Source organism: Gossypium arboreum, chromosome 1 (genome assembly GCF_025698485.1).
Source record: "Gossypium arboreum isolate Shixiya-1 chromosome 1, ASM2569848v2, whole genome shotgun sequence".
In the NCBI taxonomy this organism is placed as follows: domain Eukaryota; kingdom Viridiplantae; phylum Streptophyta; class Magnoliopsida; order Malvales; family Malvaceae; genus Gossypium; species Gossypium arboreum.
Genome location: NC_069070.1, coordinates 103198091 through 103218860, shown reverse-complemented (window position 1 = coordinate 103218860; position 20770 = coordinate 103198091). Strand labels below are relative to the sequence as shown.

At 32.7% G+C, this 20770-nt stretch overlaps 1 protein-coding gene across 1 annotated transcript; it reads right to left on the bottom strand.

Annotated features, from left to right (window-relative positions):
- Nucleotides 1–2037: 2037 nt before the first annotated feature.
- On the bottom strand, nt 2038–14158 carry LOC108483176 (stromal processing peptidase, chloroplastic). The gene is made up of 24 exons (XM_017786430.2): nt 13614–14158; nt 13170–13467; nt 12814–13055; nt 12178–12376; nt 11749–11796; nt 11441–11548; nt 11160–11348; nt 10768–11067; nt 10056–10157; nt 9241–9375; nt 8769–8993; nt 7980–8183; nt 7690–7860; nt 7023–7172; nt 6497–6634; nt 6086–6313; nt 5844–5996; nt 5525–5651; nt 4016–4136; nt 3550–3670; nt 3370–3450; nt 3095–3196; nt 2743–2893; nt 2038–2403 (listed from the first exon to the last, which is right to left on the bottom strand). Exons 1-24 carry the CDS (start codon nt 13778–13780, stop codon nt 2312–2314), a joined length of 3852 nt encoding a protein of 1283 aa, XP_017641919.1. The 5' UTR covers nt 13781–14158; the 3' UTR covers nt 2038–2311.
- Nucleotides 14159–20770: the final 6612 nt, after the last annotated feature.

The following is a 20770-nucleotide window of genomic DNA, read 5'->3' as shown; positions in this document are numbered from 1 at the left end:
GAAATTTGTTGTTTGCATATCGATGATTTCACATTTTGCACTTCTCACATTATTAATTCTTCTTTATTTTTAAAACTTGCTACATTTCATTTGTGTTGATTTGCTTGGTACTTCTCTTAAAATTGCCTTGTAATTCATTGGCTTTTGTGTGTTAATGTTAGTCTTTGCATAAGGTACATTGTCATTGCATATACTTTATTTCCATATGATTATGATTTGTTTGTTTAGAACGCTTGCCATGTAATATTATGCTATGTTCGTGATTATGCTTTTATTTCATGCCATCATTGAGATTTAAACTCCAATCTATTTGACCAGCATTTGTGGTTTCATTTCTTCTCCAAACAAACCAAGCAAGTATGTTTTGGCTCAATTTTTATAATTGTTAACTTGAGCCCCCTCAACATAAGGAAATACTCCGTGTTTAGAAGTTTGAGAGATCGTGCCCAATCGTGCTGGGTTTCGATTTTTTTATTCGACTGAAATATAAAATATCCTTTTGAAATTTCGTCTATGTTCTCTTAAATTAAAAACGAGGCAATATTTCGTATTTAGGAGTTTGAGAGATCGTGCCCAATCGTGCTGGGTTTCGATTTTTTTCATTCGACTAAAATACAAAATATCCTCATGAAATTTCATCCATGTTTTCTTAGAATTAAAATAAGACAATATTTCATATTTGGAAGTTCAATAAATCGTGCCCAATCGTGCTGGGTTTCGATTTACCGTTTGACCAAATAACCAAATATCCTTTTTGAAATTTCAAGTGCATGGGTTTTGGAAATTATAAGATGATCTTGTATTGAGGGTTTGAAATGTCGCATCCAATCATGCTGGATATGGCATTTTATTCCTTCTGAACAAGAGAATCCCGAAACCCAATTCAAGTTATCTAAACGCTCTTAAAGGAATTGTATTTTTTTAAAATCTTTTCCAAATTTTCAACATTAGGACGTTAATTGATCAATACGGTACCAATTTTGGGTGTTGTGAGGGTGTTAATCCTTCCTCGCGCGTAATTGACTCCCGAATCCGTTTTCTAATTTTTCGTAGACCAAAAACGTTGTTTTAATAAATCGAAATGCTTTATTAAAATGATCGATCACAAGGTGACCCGATCGCACCTAAACAAAAAGGATTGGTGGCGACTCCATTTTCGTTTTAAAGTCGACCCCTGTTTTTCAAAATAAAAATGGTTTCGACAACCACCACTTTAGGTGGAATTTAAAATATGAGATTGAACTATCGAGATCCCCTCTTAAAATTACTCACAAATTTTAAAATTTTTCCATATTTTTATCTAAATAGATAAATTTATTTTAAAATTTTGAAAATAATAAAATTTTCCTACAAATCCCTCGTTCAAACACACTCTTATTTTATAAATAAAATAAAAGAATTCGTACAATTGTAAAAAATAAAAAAATAAAAAAAACTCCTAAAAGAATCCCAAAATTCTCTTTAAATTTCAGAATGAATCTTCAATGGAATTTGAGACTTGAGAGCCATTCAAGATGCACAAAACCAAATTTATTTAATTATCTTTCATCTTTCATTAAATGATTTAATCGGTTCCATTTTTACGAAAATTACTTGAAGTTAAAGTAATGTGCATTTCACAAACATTGTGATTTTTGGTATTACCATAAAAATAGAGGAAAAATATTTATCAGAGAATTTTAGGAATTTAAATTAAACATAATTAAAATAAAAATATATATATTTAGAAATAAATTCTTAATTTTGAGATTCTTTTGATTTTTATTTTATGATCTTTTAAATTTTCTAACATTTCTTAGAAAAGTTTTTAAAATAAAATTGACATTTGATACACCGAGCTAACCAAACCGAGAATACACCCATTGTACATGGGTCATTAGGTATTAAGCCCTTTTATATTTCTGGAAAAGGGGAAAAAGTTATGAACTAGCCAACCAACTTGACTCAAAAATGCAGTCAGCATACATGAGTGACGTGAGAAACGAAAACCCACACCATATACATGCTATACTTCCTGCAGAATGAGGTCTGAAATCATTATTTTTCCTAATATCTATTTGATTAGGAGCTTTATTCAGCCAAAATTCCCAAAGAATACAAAGCCTGTTGGTATCAAAATCATGTAATTACATTTCAATGTGTGACATTGACATACATATAGCAGCATCTTCATGGTTGGCTTGATTCCATATGAATTTGTTGCGTTGATCCTCGAATAATCCTCCTCAACGCTTCCACTTGGGAGAGATTTCCCATCGTTGCTCTAAACCCACCTTTTTGCCGACACAACAGCATCTGGCATCAAACAAGTTCATGTTGTTGGCCTTGTCATGGTAGATAAACCACGCCCTACAGGAATAACTCCTTGAAACCCTTCGTTTGATTCTTCCTCTTCTAAGGAAGCTGCACACAAGTTCATCCAACCAAATCAAGGGAAAATAACCCATAAAGTTTTTGAGTGTAGAATTTAGTATAAAATTAACTTTTAGAAATTGTGATAATAACTGCTTTTAACTATCGAGAAAATGTGAGGCATATTGTCTATCCTGTTACTAAAAATTAATCTAATTATTATATTATTATATTATTTATTCCTTGTTTCCATGTCCTAATTATCCACATATTGTCCATGGCATCTCATACCCATGTCCAACTTTGCCTTAATCCAATTTCCACAATCTAGCCCATTGGTTTTAAGATTTTTATCAGGTTCAAGGCATTTAAATTGAAGCATATCCTCACCCATAGCACCTTCACCGGCATTAACCCCTGCAATTCCAATACATGAGTAAAAAGAATCTTCGTCCACTTTCAGCTGGTCGTAAGCAAGGTAGATGTCCTCAATAGAAGCGGCCTCATATAGAGAAGTAAGCTCTTTGACGCATGATATGTCCTGAATTCCAAAAAATAAAAAAATTGGGAATTTATTACCGTCACCATGAGACTGGTAAGAATGAACAAATTTTGGTCCATCTTTTACACATCAAAATAAGTTTCAAATATAAAAATTATCTCAAGTATTGGGATTTGGAAAATAAGAATATAATAGTAACACAATATAACATAACACTGAACTGTCTAATTTTCATTTCACCTTTCTAGGAACCGAAGAAGCTTGTAGGTGAGCCAACAATCCTAGCCAATATGCATTTGACTTTATTTCTGCTTCGTGTCTCATTAAAAGAGTCCTCTTTGCCTGTAGATTCAAGGATTGCTTTTATAAACTTCAACAAATGACAGCTAGCTTGTCTAAGTAAAACTGTAAATTCTGCTTTTTTTTCACCTGAACCACATTCTTCCATAACAATTTCCAGTTACTTGGTAACATAAAAAAACTCATTAAGTCATATTAGTTGTATAAGAACTAACCCTCTCCAGTTCCCGTGGAGCAACCTTGTTGGAGTGCAAACCTCTAAGAACATTCTTGCAAGCATCAACAGCTTTATATACCTGGAAGTTAATCCCAAAAATAGGTGATGAGGAAAAAAGACAACAATAACCGCAAAAACAACAAAAGAATGCAGATCTATCTGTCGATTGATTGCCCACCTTGCTAGGAGTTGATGTTACAGATATGACATACCATCCAAGCTTAAGTCGATCAAACAAGTTCAACTCAAATGAGACATCATATGTTAACCCAAGGGAGTCCCGGACGGTTGTAAAAAGCCTGTGTCAAGTAGGGCAGAATTTGTATTAGATAATTCCCAAAGATGTATGGATTTGTTAAGGATGCCCCAGAAGAGTAAAAACTTGAAACACTTAAAACATGAACAGAACTTTTATTAGTACATGAACAGAACTTTTATTATTTTAACTAACAATTGCAAGTGAATAATCCTAACAGTCTTGATTGCAATTTCAACGCTCAGGACTTGTGACATCTAACAGCGTAACAAGGTACAAGCTGCCACAGCAATCAATAATTGATCATTTTGCAACCACTAAAAAATGTGCATTTGTGATCAATGCAGATTCACTTGCTCAATATATGCAGTTGGCTAAGAAGAATTACCTAGAATTTATAACCTCAGCTAGCAGCCCCATTGTTATGCCAAAGAAAAGTGGATGATCACGAAGCTTTCTTTGCAGATCCTTCTGAACATTGTTTCCCTCCTCGGAATGGAGTTGTGCTTCTGCAAAGTAAATGACCAGCCATGAGAGATGAAAAGTACCTTCTTCTTTTTTTTTTTTTTATTTCAAGGAAAATACATCTCATTTTGACACAAGTATTTAAGAATATATATAATTTTTTTTTCATTTAAAAACCATTCAAAGTTACTTAACTTGTATTCTGCATTACTAACAAATCCATTGGCTCAGACAATAAATGCGGACCCTTTTGGCTCGCAAAGAAACCAAAAACATGGGACATAGAAGTATTGATAGTCAGCTTTGGCATCTCACAGCACAATAAAATCCTGCTTTATCTAAGAGAAGCTTGGTAAAGCGCACTCTCAATTCCCTCAGGGACTCCTACCATTCTTCCCTCCATGGAACCAGGTCAAATTCTCAACTATGTTATAATAGGAAGGGAAAGACAAAGCAAAGGCAAATTGAAAGGTAGACTAAATGGCCATGCACAAGCTGCTAAGAAATGGAATTGCTCTGTTTGCAAAAAATGCAAGATTGTTAAAGACCCAGGTCAGAACAACAGTGGCCACATGATTCTCAAAAGCTTAAGCTTAAGCTCAAGTGTTGTTTCTGGTTAACTAGAACCATTCCATGGGTCTGATCATTCACATTCATATCCAATGTGTGATGGACTCTACATGAGTATCATCATGACCAGACATCATGATCAAAACCCACACTACAGGAACCAAGAACCAAGTTCATACCAGTGCAATGTTAGAGGCTTAGAGCTCACATTGTCAGATGCACTGACATCAACTGTAGTGATCCAGATCTAAGCAACTTCTATTGTGTGCTTATGTGGCTCTCAAAACCTGGAACTGAAGTTGTTACAAGTAATTGACTATAACACATATGTGAGTCTTAATTTTCACATTCACATTCACGTTCAATATGCGATGGAGTATTGCAGACCCATCAACTTAAATCCTTGATATCCTCACCAAGACTTCACATTTCAGTCATAATCAGTTCCACGCCACATAAACAAGATCTTACCAGCATGATGTGGGAGTCCAGACTGGCAGGCATGTACTCTAACACCAACTTAAGGCCCCAAATTCAACCACCACATACCTAGCAAGTTATAAAGCCTAAACCATGTTATCCTCCAATGACTAAGCTCAAGCTGTTCTCAGTGATTGACTAGAACCTTTACAAGGGTCTCATAAATCACATTCATACCAATGTTCAGTTGGTTACCACAATTCATACATCTTACAATTTAATCCACTCAACAGCAAGCTTGATGGCATGGCTTTTCTAATTGTTCTTATATTAGTAATTAATATAGGACACTATGAAAGCTTGCACTCCCTGGCAGTCCAACGAGCTAAAGACTTGGATGGAAAAAGAATATCAAATTTCTACAAATCATTAGGGAACTCACCATCAGTAATTGGAATATCAGCAACTGACTCCAATAGGTCTTTCCCATCAATTGTAAAACCCCAACGGTTAGGTGCAGGGCCTGCGATATATGCACAAGCCCTTTCATCGGTGTCCTTCAAAAATACCTGTTTGAAAGAAAAAAAACACATCGGGTTGAAGAAAATCATATGTAAAGAATTTCTACGAAGAAACCAAAAGAATGCATGGGTAAATGCACAGAACAATTCCAGAAAATTTTCCCAAATACATGATGTAACTATAACTTGAGAAATATCTTCAGAAAAAAAAAATTGCTATAACTCGAGAAATGGTCTCACTTGTTGAAACTGCAAGTCAGATGGAGAAATTCGAAACAAGATTGGACTAAATTCAGGCTCTCTTTCAGAGTCTCTTGATGCTCTAACTGTTCCCAGATAATCCAGAATACAGGACTCAATCTCCTCCTGTGAGAAGTCCCCTACAATACTTACCTGAACAAAGAAGACAAACAGATTTAGATTAAAAGAAGGCTCATTTTGAATGTCAGCTACAGTGTGAAGATTTGAGAGTGAATATTTACCTCCATATTATCAGCTACAAACTGATTCATCACAGCATCTTTTACAGATTTGAGTGTTAAATTTTGTAATGATTTTGGAGTAGGTTCAACAAAGCGCTCATCACCATCCATCATTGCCAACATGAGTTTGTGAGCAGTTGAGCGTTCCAAACTCTTTGGAATAGACCGATAGTAAGACAAATACAGTTGTCTAGCTCTATCAAATGCATCCTCAAGCCAGACACTATGCTGCAAATCAGAAGCCCTCATTTATTACAACACAATATCATTATATCATAATTTTATGATGAAAATCAAGTTTCCACAAAGGACCAACCCTTTCCCAGCATTAATATGTTTCTTACACTAGATAACTAGTAAACAAAAAGAAAATATCAACATGTATAGTTATAATTATCAACATGGTGATACCTCAAGCACCATATGAAGTAACTGGAAAGCAGCATGCATCCCATTGTCTCTCAATGTAAAACGGAACTCCATCGAAATAAATTCCTCAGTGGACTCCAAGGAGCAATTTATCAGGTGATTCACACAAAAAAGTTCTACCTGGTAATCACATCAAAACACAAAACACACATAAGAAAAATAATAGGTGGGCAAAGAGGCTGAGAATTTTTAGTGAGATTATAACAGCGTGAAAGTAGTAGCAATCGGAATGGACCAAGTTATAACAAATCACTATTGAATATTGATAGAGCTGAGAGAAATGAATGTATGATCTTTGCAGAAGAGATCAATAGGAAGTGATCCTCAATTTTTCATTTTAGCAAAAAGACCAAATATTTTATCATCACTCGACATGCATTTCCATACTTTTTTTCCCAGTCAAATACTATTTAAAAAGTTGAACCCATTAAGCCAAGAAAATAATCATTTTCACAGCTTTTTTCAAATTATCTATTTAAGAAGTAATAAGAACATGAAAAAAAATGACCTGTTCCCTTGAGAAGTTGCCAACTCGACCACCTTCACTGAGAGTTCGGACACCAACTACTACCGCTCCTTTAGAACCAGAAGTTTCAGCAGCTCTTCCCCCACCAACTATGAGACGCATTACACCTCCCCTGGTTTCATTCTTTGAGATCTAAACAAAGAAAAAGGTTTCATATGAATGAATTTTCAAACAATTCCACGAAAGAGAAAGACATGTGGAACCGACCAGGCATACTGTTGTTTCTAAACTCATTTAATACATCCATGATGAGTGTAATAGAAATCAAATCTCATCAGCCAATCAAATAGCACCTAGTTGAGGTCTTCATGCAAAGATACATATTTTGAATCTGAGATTTGTAAAGAAATATCATCTAAATTTAGTAATCCAAGAATCTACTTGCCTCAACAAGAAATTACTGTCAAGGAAAAAAGAAAAGTTGAAGAATAACTCAGGATAAGACATTTCAACCAACAAATTCAAACACACACAACATAGAAACATTAAGCAGAACCGTAAGATTTATTTGGTAGATCAGGACTTAATCTTCCGAAAACTACATGGAAAAACAAAGGACTCAAATCCACACATATCAGATAGTACTATAGACCCAAATAACCATTAATTGGTCAAAAAAGTAACTAAAAGCAACAAATGCAAGGCATACTTTATAATTTACTGGAATTCCATTAGAAAGACGGCATTGAGTAATCCCTGTTTCCTTGTCGTGCAATTTTGTGACATTTATTTCAGGACTAAGAGGAATAAAAGAAGGCTTCTGCTGCATTCTTAACTCCTGCAACTGCTGCGGAGATATTAATTCTTTTGGCACCTCAAGCTGCAGAAAAGAAAAGAAATTTAGTAGCGACCTTCCTTGAATATACTTCTGCAAAGATAATATAAGCAAACAAAGTTCAGAGTGGAATTTAATATTTTAATATAGGTATAGAAGAAGACCTCAGGCTCAGCTTCAATATGTTCTTTCAATCCTGATTCTATAGAAGATATGATCTCACTTGCAGTTATCTTGAATTCAGTTTCACCAATGCCATCGATGTGGACTTTCTTCGGAACACACGCAACAACTGCTGCTGGTAGGGGTGCAGTAGGTTTTCCAAAATCAGAGATAAATTCTAACACCTGAGCACCTATAGAGTTGACCTACATGACAGACCAGTCAAAAAAAAAGTATGTAAGGAATTTGTTTTAATTTAAAATTGTGATGTTATCTGCCAAGAAACGAGAAAAATCACATGTTTAAAGTTACACCTGTCTCATGCACTAGCACTACACGGAAAACCCACATCTATAAACCAACTTGATATTTCTTTCCAAGGAATGAATAAAATCTTTGAGCTAAATCATGTTTTGCGCAACTGACTAGAACAAAGGAATTTAAGAGTTATAGTCCTTTAAATCATAGCAACTAGCTCTGTTATGGTATGCAGGGGACACAAAAACAGAGCATTACAGGCAATGTTAACTAAAAGCCATGGTGAAATTGACGCTATACATCCAAGATGCACAATTTTCACAGACAGAAAAATTGTGTGCAGGACTGTTCCAAAACATCCTATTAACAGACTTAAACCAACATTAGTTCCACTGCCCTAGCTCATAAGCTCAACTATATGGAGCAAATATGCCTGATTAAAACAGAAAAGAAAAAAAACAAAAAAGCTCATGGGGAGAACAGAAAGCATGAAGAACACTGACAGAGGCTAAGATCATTATCAATGAACTTACTTCATCAAGAGTAACTGTTCCAGCAACAGCCATCAAACTCTCATGTCCTTGTCTCTGATCCATAACTATATGGCCCAGTGCATCACTTTCCATAATAAAATCCAAATTGTCAACTGATGACACATTGTCAATCATTGCTGACAGCTGTTCACTATCTTTTAGCAGTGCATCCATATAGCGAGTCAATTCACCCTTAGTAACACCAAATTCCTTGAGCCTTCGAACCTGTGATCAACAGAATATATTAGGATTTAAAGCCATTTGATGTTGAATCAATCAAAGCAATATTCTATTATCACCCCATAATAAACACATAAGGAAGGAAAAGTTGGGAGGTAACAGCAGGAGAACAATGTGCTATTTAACCCATTGTTATTCCAACAAGAGCATCAGGACAATTACTCGACCACACCATTCAGAATGAATCAACAGAAGAAAATAGAAGAAATTGTATACGATAGGAAACACAAACCTCTTGAACAGCAACCTTAATTGCATTCTGCCAATTCTTGGGCTCTGCTGTGATCGTAAGAGTTGTGACAGTGCATCCTTCCCTTCCTGAATCACTATGGTCCAACTCAACTGAAGTAAACGGTGGATTTGAACTCTGCAAAATGCCATAGATTAGCCCAAAGTTTCAAAAGAAATGTTTATGTTATTCTTGTGACTTGGAAGTGGGATGTATGGTGGGTGGCAATAAACAAAATGTGCAATTCAACTTTTATGGTATACTGCTTTAGGAGATCAACTTCAATTCAGATGTAATGATTTGCCACTCAAAATGACTTGCAAAAGCAGATCACAGAAACAAAGGTTGAAATTCTAGAAAAAGAACAGAAGATATAGTATGAATTCTCTAGTTAACTTGACCCCATTTCTGGGAAAAAAATCATTGTAATTTGCCACTGTTAAAATTCCTGGTAAACCATTCCTTAAAATTAGTAATCTACCCCATATACCTAATACTATAACCCCCACGAGTTAATAATAACCCATTTGACATTATTATTCGAGTTCAATGGATTGCAACATAAACACAGTGTTAAACTAAATAAAATTGAGATGAAAATTGCCACTATGGTTAATTTGTTCTCAGTCGCAAGATAAGACAGGGAACAGCAATTGCATGCAAATTGGGACTCAATAAAGCTTTATTTGTGCAACATGAAGGAAGCATGATAAAGGGTAATTTCAGAATTAATCATACACCAAGGCATTTACATAAAAAGGCAAGTTTTCTAGGTAATAAAGCTGGAGGGGTGAAACGGAGTTGAAGAATCACCACACCTTGTATCTTGTATTAATACGAAAATGCAAGGCAGACAGAAATATCCTTTTCATCAGAACATTTCTCAAGTCTCTGAAAGTTCGAACCTTGCTCACAGGAATCTGCACAAAGATTTAGTGATTTACAACACAATAACCGAGTCTAATGCCACACCTAGGTCTAGTTGTTAAAGTTTCATGTGGTTGAATAACAATACAATTTAACAAGGGAGAAGACAGACTATCATACATAAATGAAGAAACGAACAATGCACCAGGAGAACACTGTACAACTACTAGGACAGCAATTTTTTTTCTGGGAATAGTATGAGGTAATTAATGAGAGAATGAATGTCAGTACAATTAAACTCTACATGAACGGAAAAAAAAAGGCATCTAAAATTTTTATTAGAAGAATCATTTGATCAACAAAGCATAAACTGCCTTTTTCCTGCTTATCTATGATGCTCTTACTTACATGCCAAACCATATGTTATGAACCATTAAGACCACCTTTGATAAAGCACATTCCTATTTACAATAAAACTAAAGCTGCAGAGAAGGGACCCTAATTAATCTAAAATTAGAGCAAAACAGCAGGCATTTTTAGCCCAAAGTCTTAGCACAACAGCAGAACATCAACATGTATTCCTGTGAAAATAAAGAGAATATGAAGATTTTAACTTTAGAAAATCTAATAAAAAATTCACTAAATAAGCTTAATCTTCCAAACCTTGCAGAACATGTTAATTGAAAAATTTTGAAGCAGCTCATGCTGAAATATTTCTGGAGGCTTCATGTCGGTATTATGTCCAGGAAGAGACCAATTGTGCTTTATAGGAGGACGAACAGCATGCCTTTCCTTTTTAAGAATTTTAGATTGATCTGAAGAATTAGATGATCTTTCATGAGATGAACTTCCAGCAAACCCAGCTGAGAGCTTCGGAACTAGAAAATTTGCCATGGCACCAAATGCACTAGAAGTAGGCGGTGAGGCCGTCTCATTTTCAAGGCCAGTTTGTTCAAAAACAGCCTGCATAAAATCAAATGTTGCAGTCAAGAACCTCAATGCTGCTTCTTAGGACAACAGACACAAGAAATAATAATAAACAGCTTGTGCCATACTTCAATCTGATTTATTGTCTTTGAGATATTATCAATGTCCCCCACAATGTACAAAGTTGCATTAGCTGGAAAATACCACCGTTCATGAAATTTTCTTATTTTATCTGCATCCCACTTCTTGATCTGCTCCTCTAATCCAATTGGAAATCTTTTGCTTAGCTTGTTTTCAGAATGCAGATGTTGTAATAACTGCATTAAAAGAAAGAAATAATGATAAATTAGAACTCAAGCAAACTTAGAATGATAAACAAAACAAACCATAGTATCACCCTTATTAGCACCTGACAGTCAACACGGTACTCTATTGTATTCATCATTTGTAATTCTGAAAGTATAGCACGCCTCTCTTTTTCAACCCGCGAAGAAAGGAATTTCGGATGGAAAGCTATCTGTATGAATGAAACAGGAATGATAAGCTGAAATTTCTTTACTGTGCTTAATAGACTTCTTTTTAGGGACAGGTGGGAGGGGTGGGAAATGGGAAAGAAGAAGAAGTCCAGCTGCAATTGCATCAGCACTAAGTCCTTATCTTTAAAATGGGCCAAATTATCTTTCAAAAAAAAGACTTTGATGTAGTTGAGTTTCATACCTCATTCAAAGCATCCAGAACAAGTGGAAGTAAATCTTCATCAGCATCCTAGTAAACAAGTCATTCACCGTCAAATATACAAGAAACATTTTGTAGGAATAAACCCACCCCTTCAACCAATAGTCAGTTTGAAAATATCAACAGAGAATTCTTCCATTAATCTTTTCACAGATTGTCAGACAAATACAGAAAGATAAAATAGCTATGCTGAAACAAATTATACTTGTTCAAGCAGAGAAGAAAAACAGATATTAGAAATAAATATACAAATATAAAGCACATGGCAAAGATTAAAATACATATATATACAAAAAGTGGCAAAACACAAGAACTTAAATCCCTAAGGCAAGCAAAAAAGCAAAGGTAATACAACTGAGTCTGAAAGCCAATGTTGGAAGAGTAATTGTATAGAAAAGGACAAGGACAAACCTTGGTACAAGTAGGTGAGTGGATGTGAAAAACTGTATGGTGAAAATCAGTGTAAGCATTGGAGCGAGCCCCAGTACCAAGAAGCTTTTCACGTTTCTTGCTTCCAAGGAATGCAACATGTTCAATCATATGAGCTATTCCTTGCTCATCATCTTCCTCATCAATCGATCCCACATGAACCTCCATGTGTGCTTCAAACCTAAAGTTATTTTAAAATATTACTATGTAAATGCAAGAAACAAAGAATAATGTCTCATCCACATGAAGTAGGTCTGTTGAAAAATGCCTCCTATTTCAGTATGTTATTATTTAAGAGTCAAATTTGAAGTTTTTGGATACTTAAACCCATCACAAGTACTGTGAATTCAACATCCTGAAAACCATTAAGATGTAAAAGAAGCTGATTTTGAAACTCAAGATAACTATCAATTCTTATTACAATCTACATCTAGGAATTGAAGAGAACTAGTAAATTACGCTCATGTGATTTAATAATTTTAACACCCAAGAAGAATGGGAAAATAAACATTCAAACATGCACTTCTAAATGCTAATCAGGATGGAGTAAGATTTTATCTAAGAATTCTTTTACATCCTTAAAAACATGAGGCCGCTAAATTTGAGAGGGAATTATACCTGTTTGGTGGAACTTTATTTGGCAAAATAAGGTAGCGAAGGCCATTTTTCAATTGTCCTCGATGTAACTTTGGGTTGGAAGGAAGTTCAGTGGATAAAAACTCCTCTAGTTCAGCTGTTTGTAATTGAGGATATAATGAATCAAAATCCTGATTTTCCAGAAGACCATCCGGACAGGTAGTACTTGCAGCATGTGGTTCATCTGGACCAACAGTAGCACATGGAGGACAGAAACGCTTGCCCTGAAAGAATTGCTTAACAAGATTAACGAATTGAATAAAAATGACACTCAGGGATCTTTTTCATTTTTTTTCTCACTGAAGAAGTTGAAAGCAGCTCAAGATACGAATACTTACAGAAGTGCTGAATGTGCGGGTAGCGAGAGGAAAACGAGATTTATGGATAAAGAATGCTTGCGCAGATTTTGGGAGACGAAAGGGGGTTGTCTCGCCGTAGCAGTTGCGGCTAAGGGAGGAACAGCATGGGATCCACTTCTTTAACTGCTGTGAGAGTGAGACAGAGGTACTCCATTTCCATGCTTTGGGAGCATCGCTCTTCTTCTTCTGCTTCATCTTCATCTGCCTCATACTATTATTATTTCTATTATGGTATGCCAATTCAATAGAATTTCCATCTCTAAGGTCACCTAGCCACCTTCATGCACCAAAATATCCCATTTTAGGCAAGGGTTTGCTATGTTGAGAATTGAGAGATAGCATTATTACTTGTAAAAAGATAAATTAAGCAAGTCCGATGCTTCAACATGAAAAAGATGAAGAAGAAGGAAAAGAAGAGATTACCGGGCAGCAGCAGCGGTTGGATGGAAACGGGTCAAAGGAATAGAAGCGGCGGGAACAGGAATGTTAACCCTAACTAAGCTTCTCCGGCCTCTGGAACTGGAAGAGTCCCATCGGTTATGAGGGACAAGGATTGCGGACATCACCGATGAACTTGACGATGTTGCCATCACTGCGGCTGCTAAACGGAAACGCTATGAGCTTATTTGAATTGCCTGGTAGTTGAGGAAGATAACTAACCAAATTGGAGAGATATTGGTTATTGCCCCTTTTTCTTTTTACTTCTCCCCTCAGGGTAATAACTGAGTTTATAAATAATTGCCCTTGTTTGTTTTCACTATGATAATTGAGTCGAGTGATGATTTGGGTTTGTGAGAGGCCTCCTTCTCACCTTCACAATAATATCAATATAAAAATCTATTCCGGCTGAGCGGCCAATGCCATACGTATTTTCGCCAAGAAAAGTAAAACTACGCAAACATGAATGGAAAAACCAAGACCCACGTCACAATCGGGGCAATTGTGGTAGCCACTTTCCTATTGGTTTAAGTAAAACTAGTTAAGAGATCTTTTGATAAATAAGACACATTTTTTAAACGGATCGGGTTTTATGCAATTTCCTTTTGTTGTTGTTAATTTTATCCTTATTTTAGAATTATTTGAAATATTTTGTAATAAATTTTTAAGTTGTTGAAAAATATTTATTTTAATGTTTTTAAGTATATTTGATAGATTCTATTTTTTAATTTTTTTATATAAAAAAATTAATGTGAGTCGATCCGGTCTCGAGTTTAACATTTTTGTCTGAGCTAGGCTTGAGTAATATTTTGGACCTATTTTTCAAATTAGATCTAAACTTAGAAAACAGGCTTAAAATTTTATATCAATCTGAACTGATCTGATCCATGATCAGATTTATTTTAAATTCATCTTAAGTATTTCTACAATATATATATATATATATATATAATTTAATTTAATCTTTTATTATTACATAAATGTATTATACTTTTTAAATTTTATTCTCTTGACTTGTCTAAATGAACAAATTTAAGCAATATGATGTGAATATTCTATAAAAATATTTATTCTCTTAAAATGTGTATATTTAATGAAGAAAAATTTATTCATACTAAATTATAGATTAAAAGACAGAAAGGAGATATTGGAAGGTTGAACAAATTGAGAAAGTTTTGATAACGGTAAAGTTATAAAGATGGAAGCAAGTAAAACACAAATAAAATCAATCACATTACGCAAACTTCCAAATTCAATCTTCTAGTGATTGAATCCTTAAAATTAGTAACTAAACTAAATTAATTGTAATTTAATATAATTGAATAGCAACTTATTTATAAAACCAACAATTTTGTGAAAAGAATATTACGTTAGAGTTGGGCCTTGAAAGCTAATTCGAAAATTAGATAGTTTAGATAAAAATATAAGTCTAAAAAATGGATTTGAATAAAAAACAATACCCATTTTCTAAATGAGAAGGGCCTCGGGTAGGATTTTTGGGGCCCATCCCAACTCGAACGAGCCTAAATTTTTTCTCTATTGTTTTGTTATTGTTATGTTGGTATTTTACTGTCATTTCACCATTATATTACTACTATTTTATTATTATTGCTTGAATATTATATAACTATTGTTTTATTATTAATTTTGTTCCGTTTTGAGAGCCATTTGTTTGCTGTGCTGCAACTATCTTAATTTATTTTAGTATGAAGACTTTTTTTAAATGTATTTTAATTGTTTTTAGTGTATATGATATATTATATTTTTTATATTTGTTTTTATATAAAAAATAATCTAAAAAAATTAATACAGGTAGGTCAGGTCGAACTCGAGTTTAACATTTTTAATCTGAGTCGAGTTTGGACAGAATTTTAGACCTATTTTTCGAATCAAGCCGAACCTGAACCTAGAAAACAAATCTAAAATTCTGTTGCCGGCCAACTCAACCTATGATCGATCTAATCTCAAGTAATCTATTTCCTTCCCTCAATTATAAAAGAATAAATATTCAAAAAATAATATTAAGCCTAAATTTAGGATTATCAAAATATAATTACAATGATATTCGATATTGATTTAATTATATATTTGAATTTAAATTAAATATTATGTATTAAGTAAGTGCATATTAAAAATTTTATATGAAAATAAAACAAAAATAATTATTTAAATTATTTCAATTAATATGTCAAAAAATAAAAGTAACCATTTCTTAATAAAAATATGGTCCTCCATAATTCCATGTTTAATATGTTAAAATAACCAAATATTCCTTACAAGATTCACTTGTAAATTTTGAATAAATAAAAGGAAAAATATTTGTTACAATGTTGGTAGAGATTTTAGATTTTATAAACAGGATTTGAGATTAATAAATGTCTTAAGATATTTTAAAATATTAAAAATAAATAAATAAATATTTTAGGTTATTTTTATGTTTTTTTCCTTTTACTTTTATTAACGAAAAGGAATATCTAAAACGTATATGAAAATAATAATATTTTAGAAATCAATGATAATAAATAAACTTTTCATCCATAGTGAAAAAATTAATAAATTTATAATAACACAATATTTAACAATTTGTTCCTGATTACTTCATAAAAATTCAAACGTTTACAAGAGTAAGTGTAAGAAGAAGAAAACATACTTCAATTTGACGTAGATATTGGAAAAAAATTTTCAATCGTGTATATATATATATATATATATATATATATATATATATATATATATATATATATATATATATATATATATATATATATATATATATATATATATATGTTTATCATCTTTGGGTAAATTACATCAACAATCTCTAAATATGTTTAGAATTATATTTTGATAACTCAATTTTAAAATCTTACAAAAAAATCATTAACATTATCAATTTCTTACAAAATGATCTCGCAATCGTTAACTGTCGTTAATGAGTACTGTCCATCCGGTATGGCACGTTAAAATGCCACGTAATTATTTTACATTTATTATATTAATTTTAGTTTACTACTTTGACTTCATTTTTATATTTATTTTATCATTTTAGATTTTTTAAGGTGGAATAGCAGGTAACACAAGCATCGGGAGCAACAACCAGCACATCCCAACACCCTGAATTGCTCCATCTCCTACTTTTTCAACTACTTCATCATTTTCCTCCATGACGTAGATGGCTTCTTCAGTTTTAACTCATTTAAGAAAGACGATAATGAAGGTTGTATCAGTTATTTTCGAGGGAAAAATCAAAGTTGTTATTGAGATTATGAGCCAATTATCTTTAGTTGCTAATGCTAAATGTAATAGCGCGAAAGTCAGTGGTGTCGGTAACACTAATCTGAGTCCATTTGTTGTGAATTTTATATTTTTAAAATTCTGAAAGTTTGACGTAGCTAATTTGTGTATCAAATCATAAATTTATTAAAGTTTCTAAAAGTTACCATTGATGAATACTTGAAGTTTTTGGTGTTAATTTGTTAGATTTTAAGCTTAGAAATGAAAAAAATACTAGTTTGTAAAGTTTAATTGTTAGTTTTTAAGCATAGGGACTAAAGTGTAAATATTTCAAAATTGGTATGAAATTTCTATAATTATAGATAATAGAGGGCTATTAAAGGATGAAATTGAGACCGGTTTTGAAATCGAGGCTCAAATGTGAAAGATATTGCAATTTTGATTTTAGGGACTAAATTGAATAAAATGAAAAACTTTAGGGAATATTCAAAAAATAAAATAAAATAGATAAATATTTATAATAGATTGTTATAAGATGTTTAAAATTGATAAATTGAAATAAATTATTATAGATCAAGAATTGAATCAATTAGAGAATAATCGAGGAAAAGGGAAATTATGTATTAGTCCTCACCACCTTGTTTGTTGTTGTTTTCATCAGGTAAGTTTATATGGGACTTATTTAATTCATGATATGTTTATACTATATCGTTTTACTTGTTAGTTTGAATTGTTATGTAATTTTAGTGATTTTGGCATCTAAAGGACTAAAGCGTAAAGAATGAATGATATGGTTATCACAAATAGATATGATGTATTGAATATAATTTAAATGTATATATGGATGGATGATATAAATATGATGACATTATAGGGATTGAAATGAATTGAATATTGTACTTGAGCCCGTGTGAACTTAGTAAAAGATTAGGATACGAATGGCATGCCATTAGGGTCTAAATGGAAAAAGGAAATGGTTCAACCGAAAAAAATAAAAATGGGTGTCATGATCATGGATTATACAATGACTTGATATCCAACATATGTGGCAAATTCTCTTAAGCTAGTGTTAGCAACATCGAACCTTGGTCCGAAACTAATGTTAACGGCCCGAATATGTTAACTCATGAGAACAAATTAGTCTCGTGTATCCGAGTTCATTTTGCTATAGTTCTTCGAGCAAAAAGACAGAAATGGAAATGGTATTAAGCGAAAATGAAATGGGCGAAATGAATATTTATATATGAATAAAATTATATATATGTTATAGGTTGAATAAAATTTAGTTGGTATATGTTATATGATGGAATGTTACATCACTATATGAATGTGTTATAAGCTTATGACTTGTAACTGAACTAACTTTTTTGATGTATTTGATTAATGTACATGAATGAACCAATGTATTTCAATTGTTAAATTGTTTTAATGTTAAGGTAAGTAAATTTCATATGAACTTACTAAGCATTCAAAATGCTTACCCATTATCTTCTTTTTCCTTTTAGATTGTCAGTTTGCAAAACGTGTCGATCGGATCAAATTGAAAACCACACTATCCTACTCTGACTCAGTAGACTTTTGATCATTTTAAGTCGGTTATGTGGCATGTACATAGGTGTTATAAATGTGAGTTTATTAATGATAGTTTGGTTTGAATCATGATTAATGGTTGATCTTTGATCAAGTTATTGCCTCTATATATATGTGTTTGTTTGGTAATATGTTGTGGCATCTTGAAAGGCCATTTTGAAGTGAATTGGTGCCAATTGAGGCGTATTGGTTAGTTGGCTAAAATGACAGTATGAAATGACTTAATGAATGTGCAATGGTATGAATTGAATATGATATGGCATAATGGTTGTTGATTTGAAGTGTAGCATATGAATTGAATTTGATTTATGCAGGTTTTATGGGTACATTTAGGCACCTAATGTTTGAGTTTGAACATGGAATAGGTACTAAAATGGAAGATTTTAACAATTTTGGCATCAACGTATCGATACCACAGATAAGGTATTGGTACTTAGCATTTCCAAGTTTTTGAAAAATAAAATGCTAAAATAGTATCCATACCAATATAAGGTATTGATACTAGACTTGTTCATAGGTCGGGCCGAGGACCCGCTCGAAAAGTGGGAAGGTTTGGGTAAAAATATAAGCCCAAAAAATGGGCTTGGGCAAAAAAATAAGTCCCGTTTAAAAAATGAGTCGGGCCTTGGTAAGGCTTTTTTGGCTCTAGCTCGACCCTGCCCCGAATATGCAAAAAAAATTGATTTTTTTACCTTTTTTTTATTTTCTTGTTGTTTTCTTCTCTTTTTTTTATTACCATTTTGCTACCATTTCATAATTATGTAGCTACTATTTTGTTGTTAGTATTTTGCTATTGTATAACTCTTATTTTATTGTTAATTATGTTATTATTTTAGAGGCATTTTACATTTGCTTGTTAAGTTGCATTTATCTTAGTATTGTTTAAGTATACATATTTTTTTTAATTTATTTTCAATTTGTTGGGAAACATTTATTTTAACGTTTTTAGTATTTTTTATGTATTATATTTTAAAAAAAATTATATAAAAAAGTTAATACGAGTAGGGCTCAGATTTTAACATTTTTATTTGGGTCGAACTTGGGAAAAAATTTAGGCCCATTTTTTGGGTCAGGTCGGGCCTAGAAAATAGGTATGAAATTTTAATTGGCTTGACCCAGCCCATGGACAGGTCTAATCGATACCTAAAAGGAAGTATCAATACTTCAAGTATAATATCGATACCTCTTGATTAAATTGGTTTTTATGAAACATCAAACTTTAAAATGGTATCAACACCTAGAAAGGGTATTGATACCTGATATGAAACTTTAAAAGTTTTACAATTTGGTTCTATTTCATGTTCGGTTTAGCAATTGAGCTTTTGTAAGCTCGATTGAGTCCTAGAAAAGTTTAATTAATGTAAAAATTATTGAATTTAAATGATGTTGGGTTATTTAAATGATTATTTTTTATGATTTTGGCAGTATTTATTTTGGTAACAGTTGTGGCATCTCGTAGCTCGGACTCGGCAATCGAGTCGGGTGAGGGATGTTACACTAAAGAGAATTTTGATGTAACACCTATTAGGATTTTTACACCCATAATGTAGTAATTTCATTATATTTATTAAATTACTAAAACGATCAAATTGACTGTTCATGAAAATGAATAAATGTTATTCTTTATCTCTATGTTGGATTGTCTTTAATGATTTTTGCAAGCAAAGAAAACTGCATAAGTAAATATTAGCTCAACCTAATATTAAGTTGCATTATATGGACATATTATAATGTGAGAAAACAATCTATATTAGTAGATAATCTAAATTATCCATATTTCACAAAATTAGATTGAGCAAATGATTCAAATAATAGAAGATTATTATGTCATCTATAAGTCCAATTGGGAAGATAGCTTGTCATAGCTATCTAAACTAGATTGACGCCTAGAGACAGAGGCATAGATACAATTGTTTGGAATGATAAAACATTGGATGAGACTCAAGTTGAATTTATCTTAAATCCGTTTATAGATTTATTCACTTGTGACATTCATGGTGTGACTTACATAAATATTAAGTAAGTGACAAGTCATGTGTGTACAACTCATGTACTTTGATTTATTAAAAACCTGAGCTCTCATGGTAGTGGGCTGAAAGTTGGTAAGTTGTTTACATGACTTGCGCATGACATGTCATCACTTACAATAGTAGAATTCATAACTCGAATAAGAGTAAATGATATCCTCTCATTAGCATTGTATGTATTATGAAAATGGAACCTATTCAAGAGCATTTGTTTGGGACATATGATTTCATCATTACTAATTTGAGTAATGATCATTTTCATTATGGAAGATACAAAAGTGGTCATGAGAT

Coding starts and splice junctions, on each gene's coding strand:
- LOC108483176 (XM_017786430.2), bottom strand. CDS start 13,780: ATGGCAACATCGTCAAGTTCATCGGTGATGTCCGCAATCCTTGTCCCT. Junction 10,158..10,767: donor CAATTAACATGTTCTGCAAG/GTTTGGAAGATT, acceptor ATCTTTGTGCAG/ATTCCTGTGAGCAAGGTTCG. Junction 5,997..6,085: donor TTGTAGCTGATAATATGGAG/GTAAATATTCAC, acceptor TTCTTTGTTCAG/GTAAGTATTGTAGGGGACTT.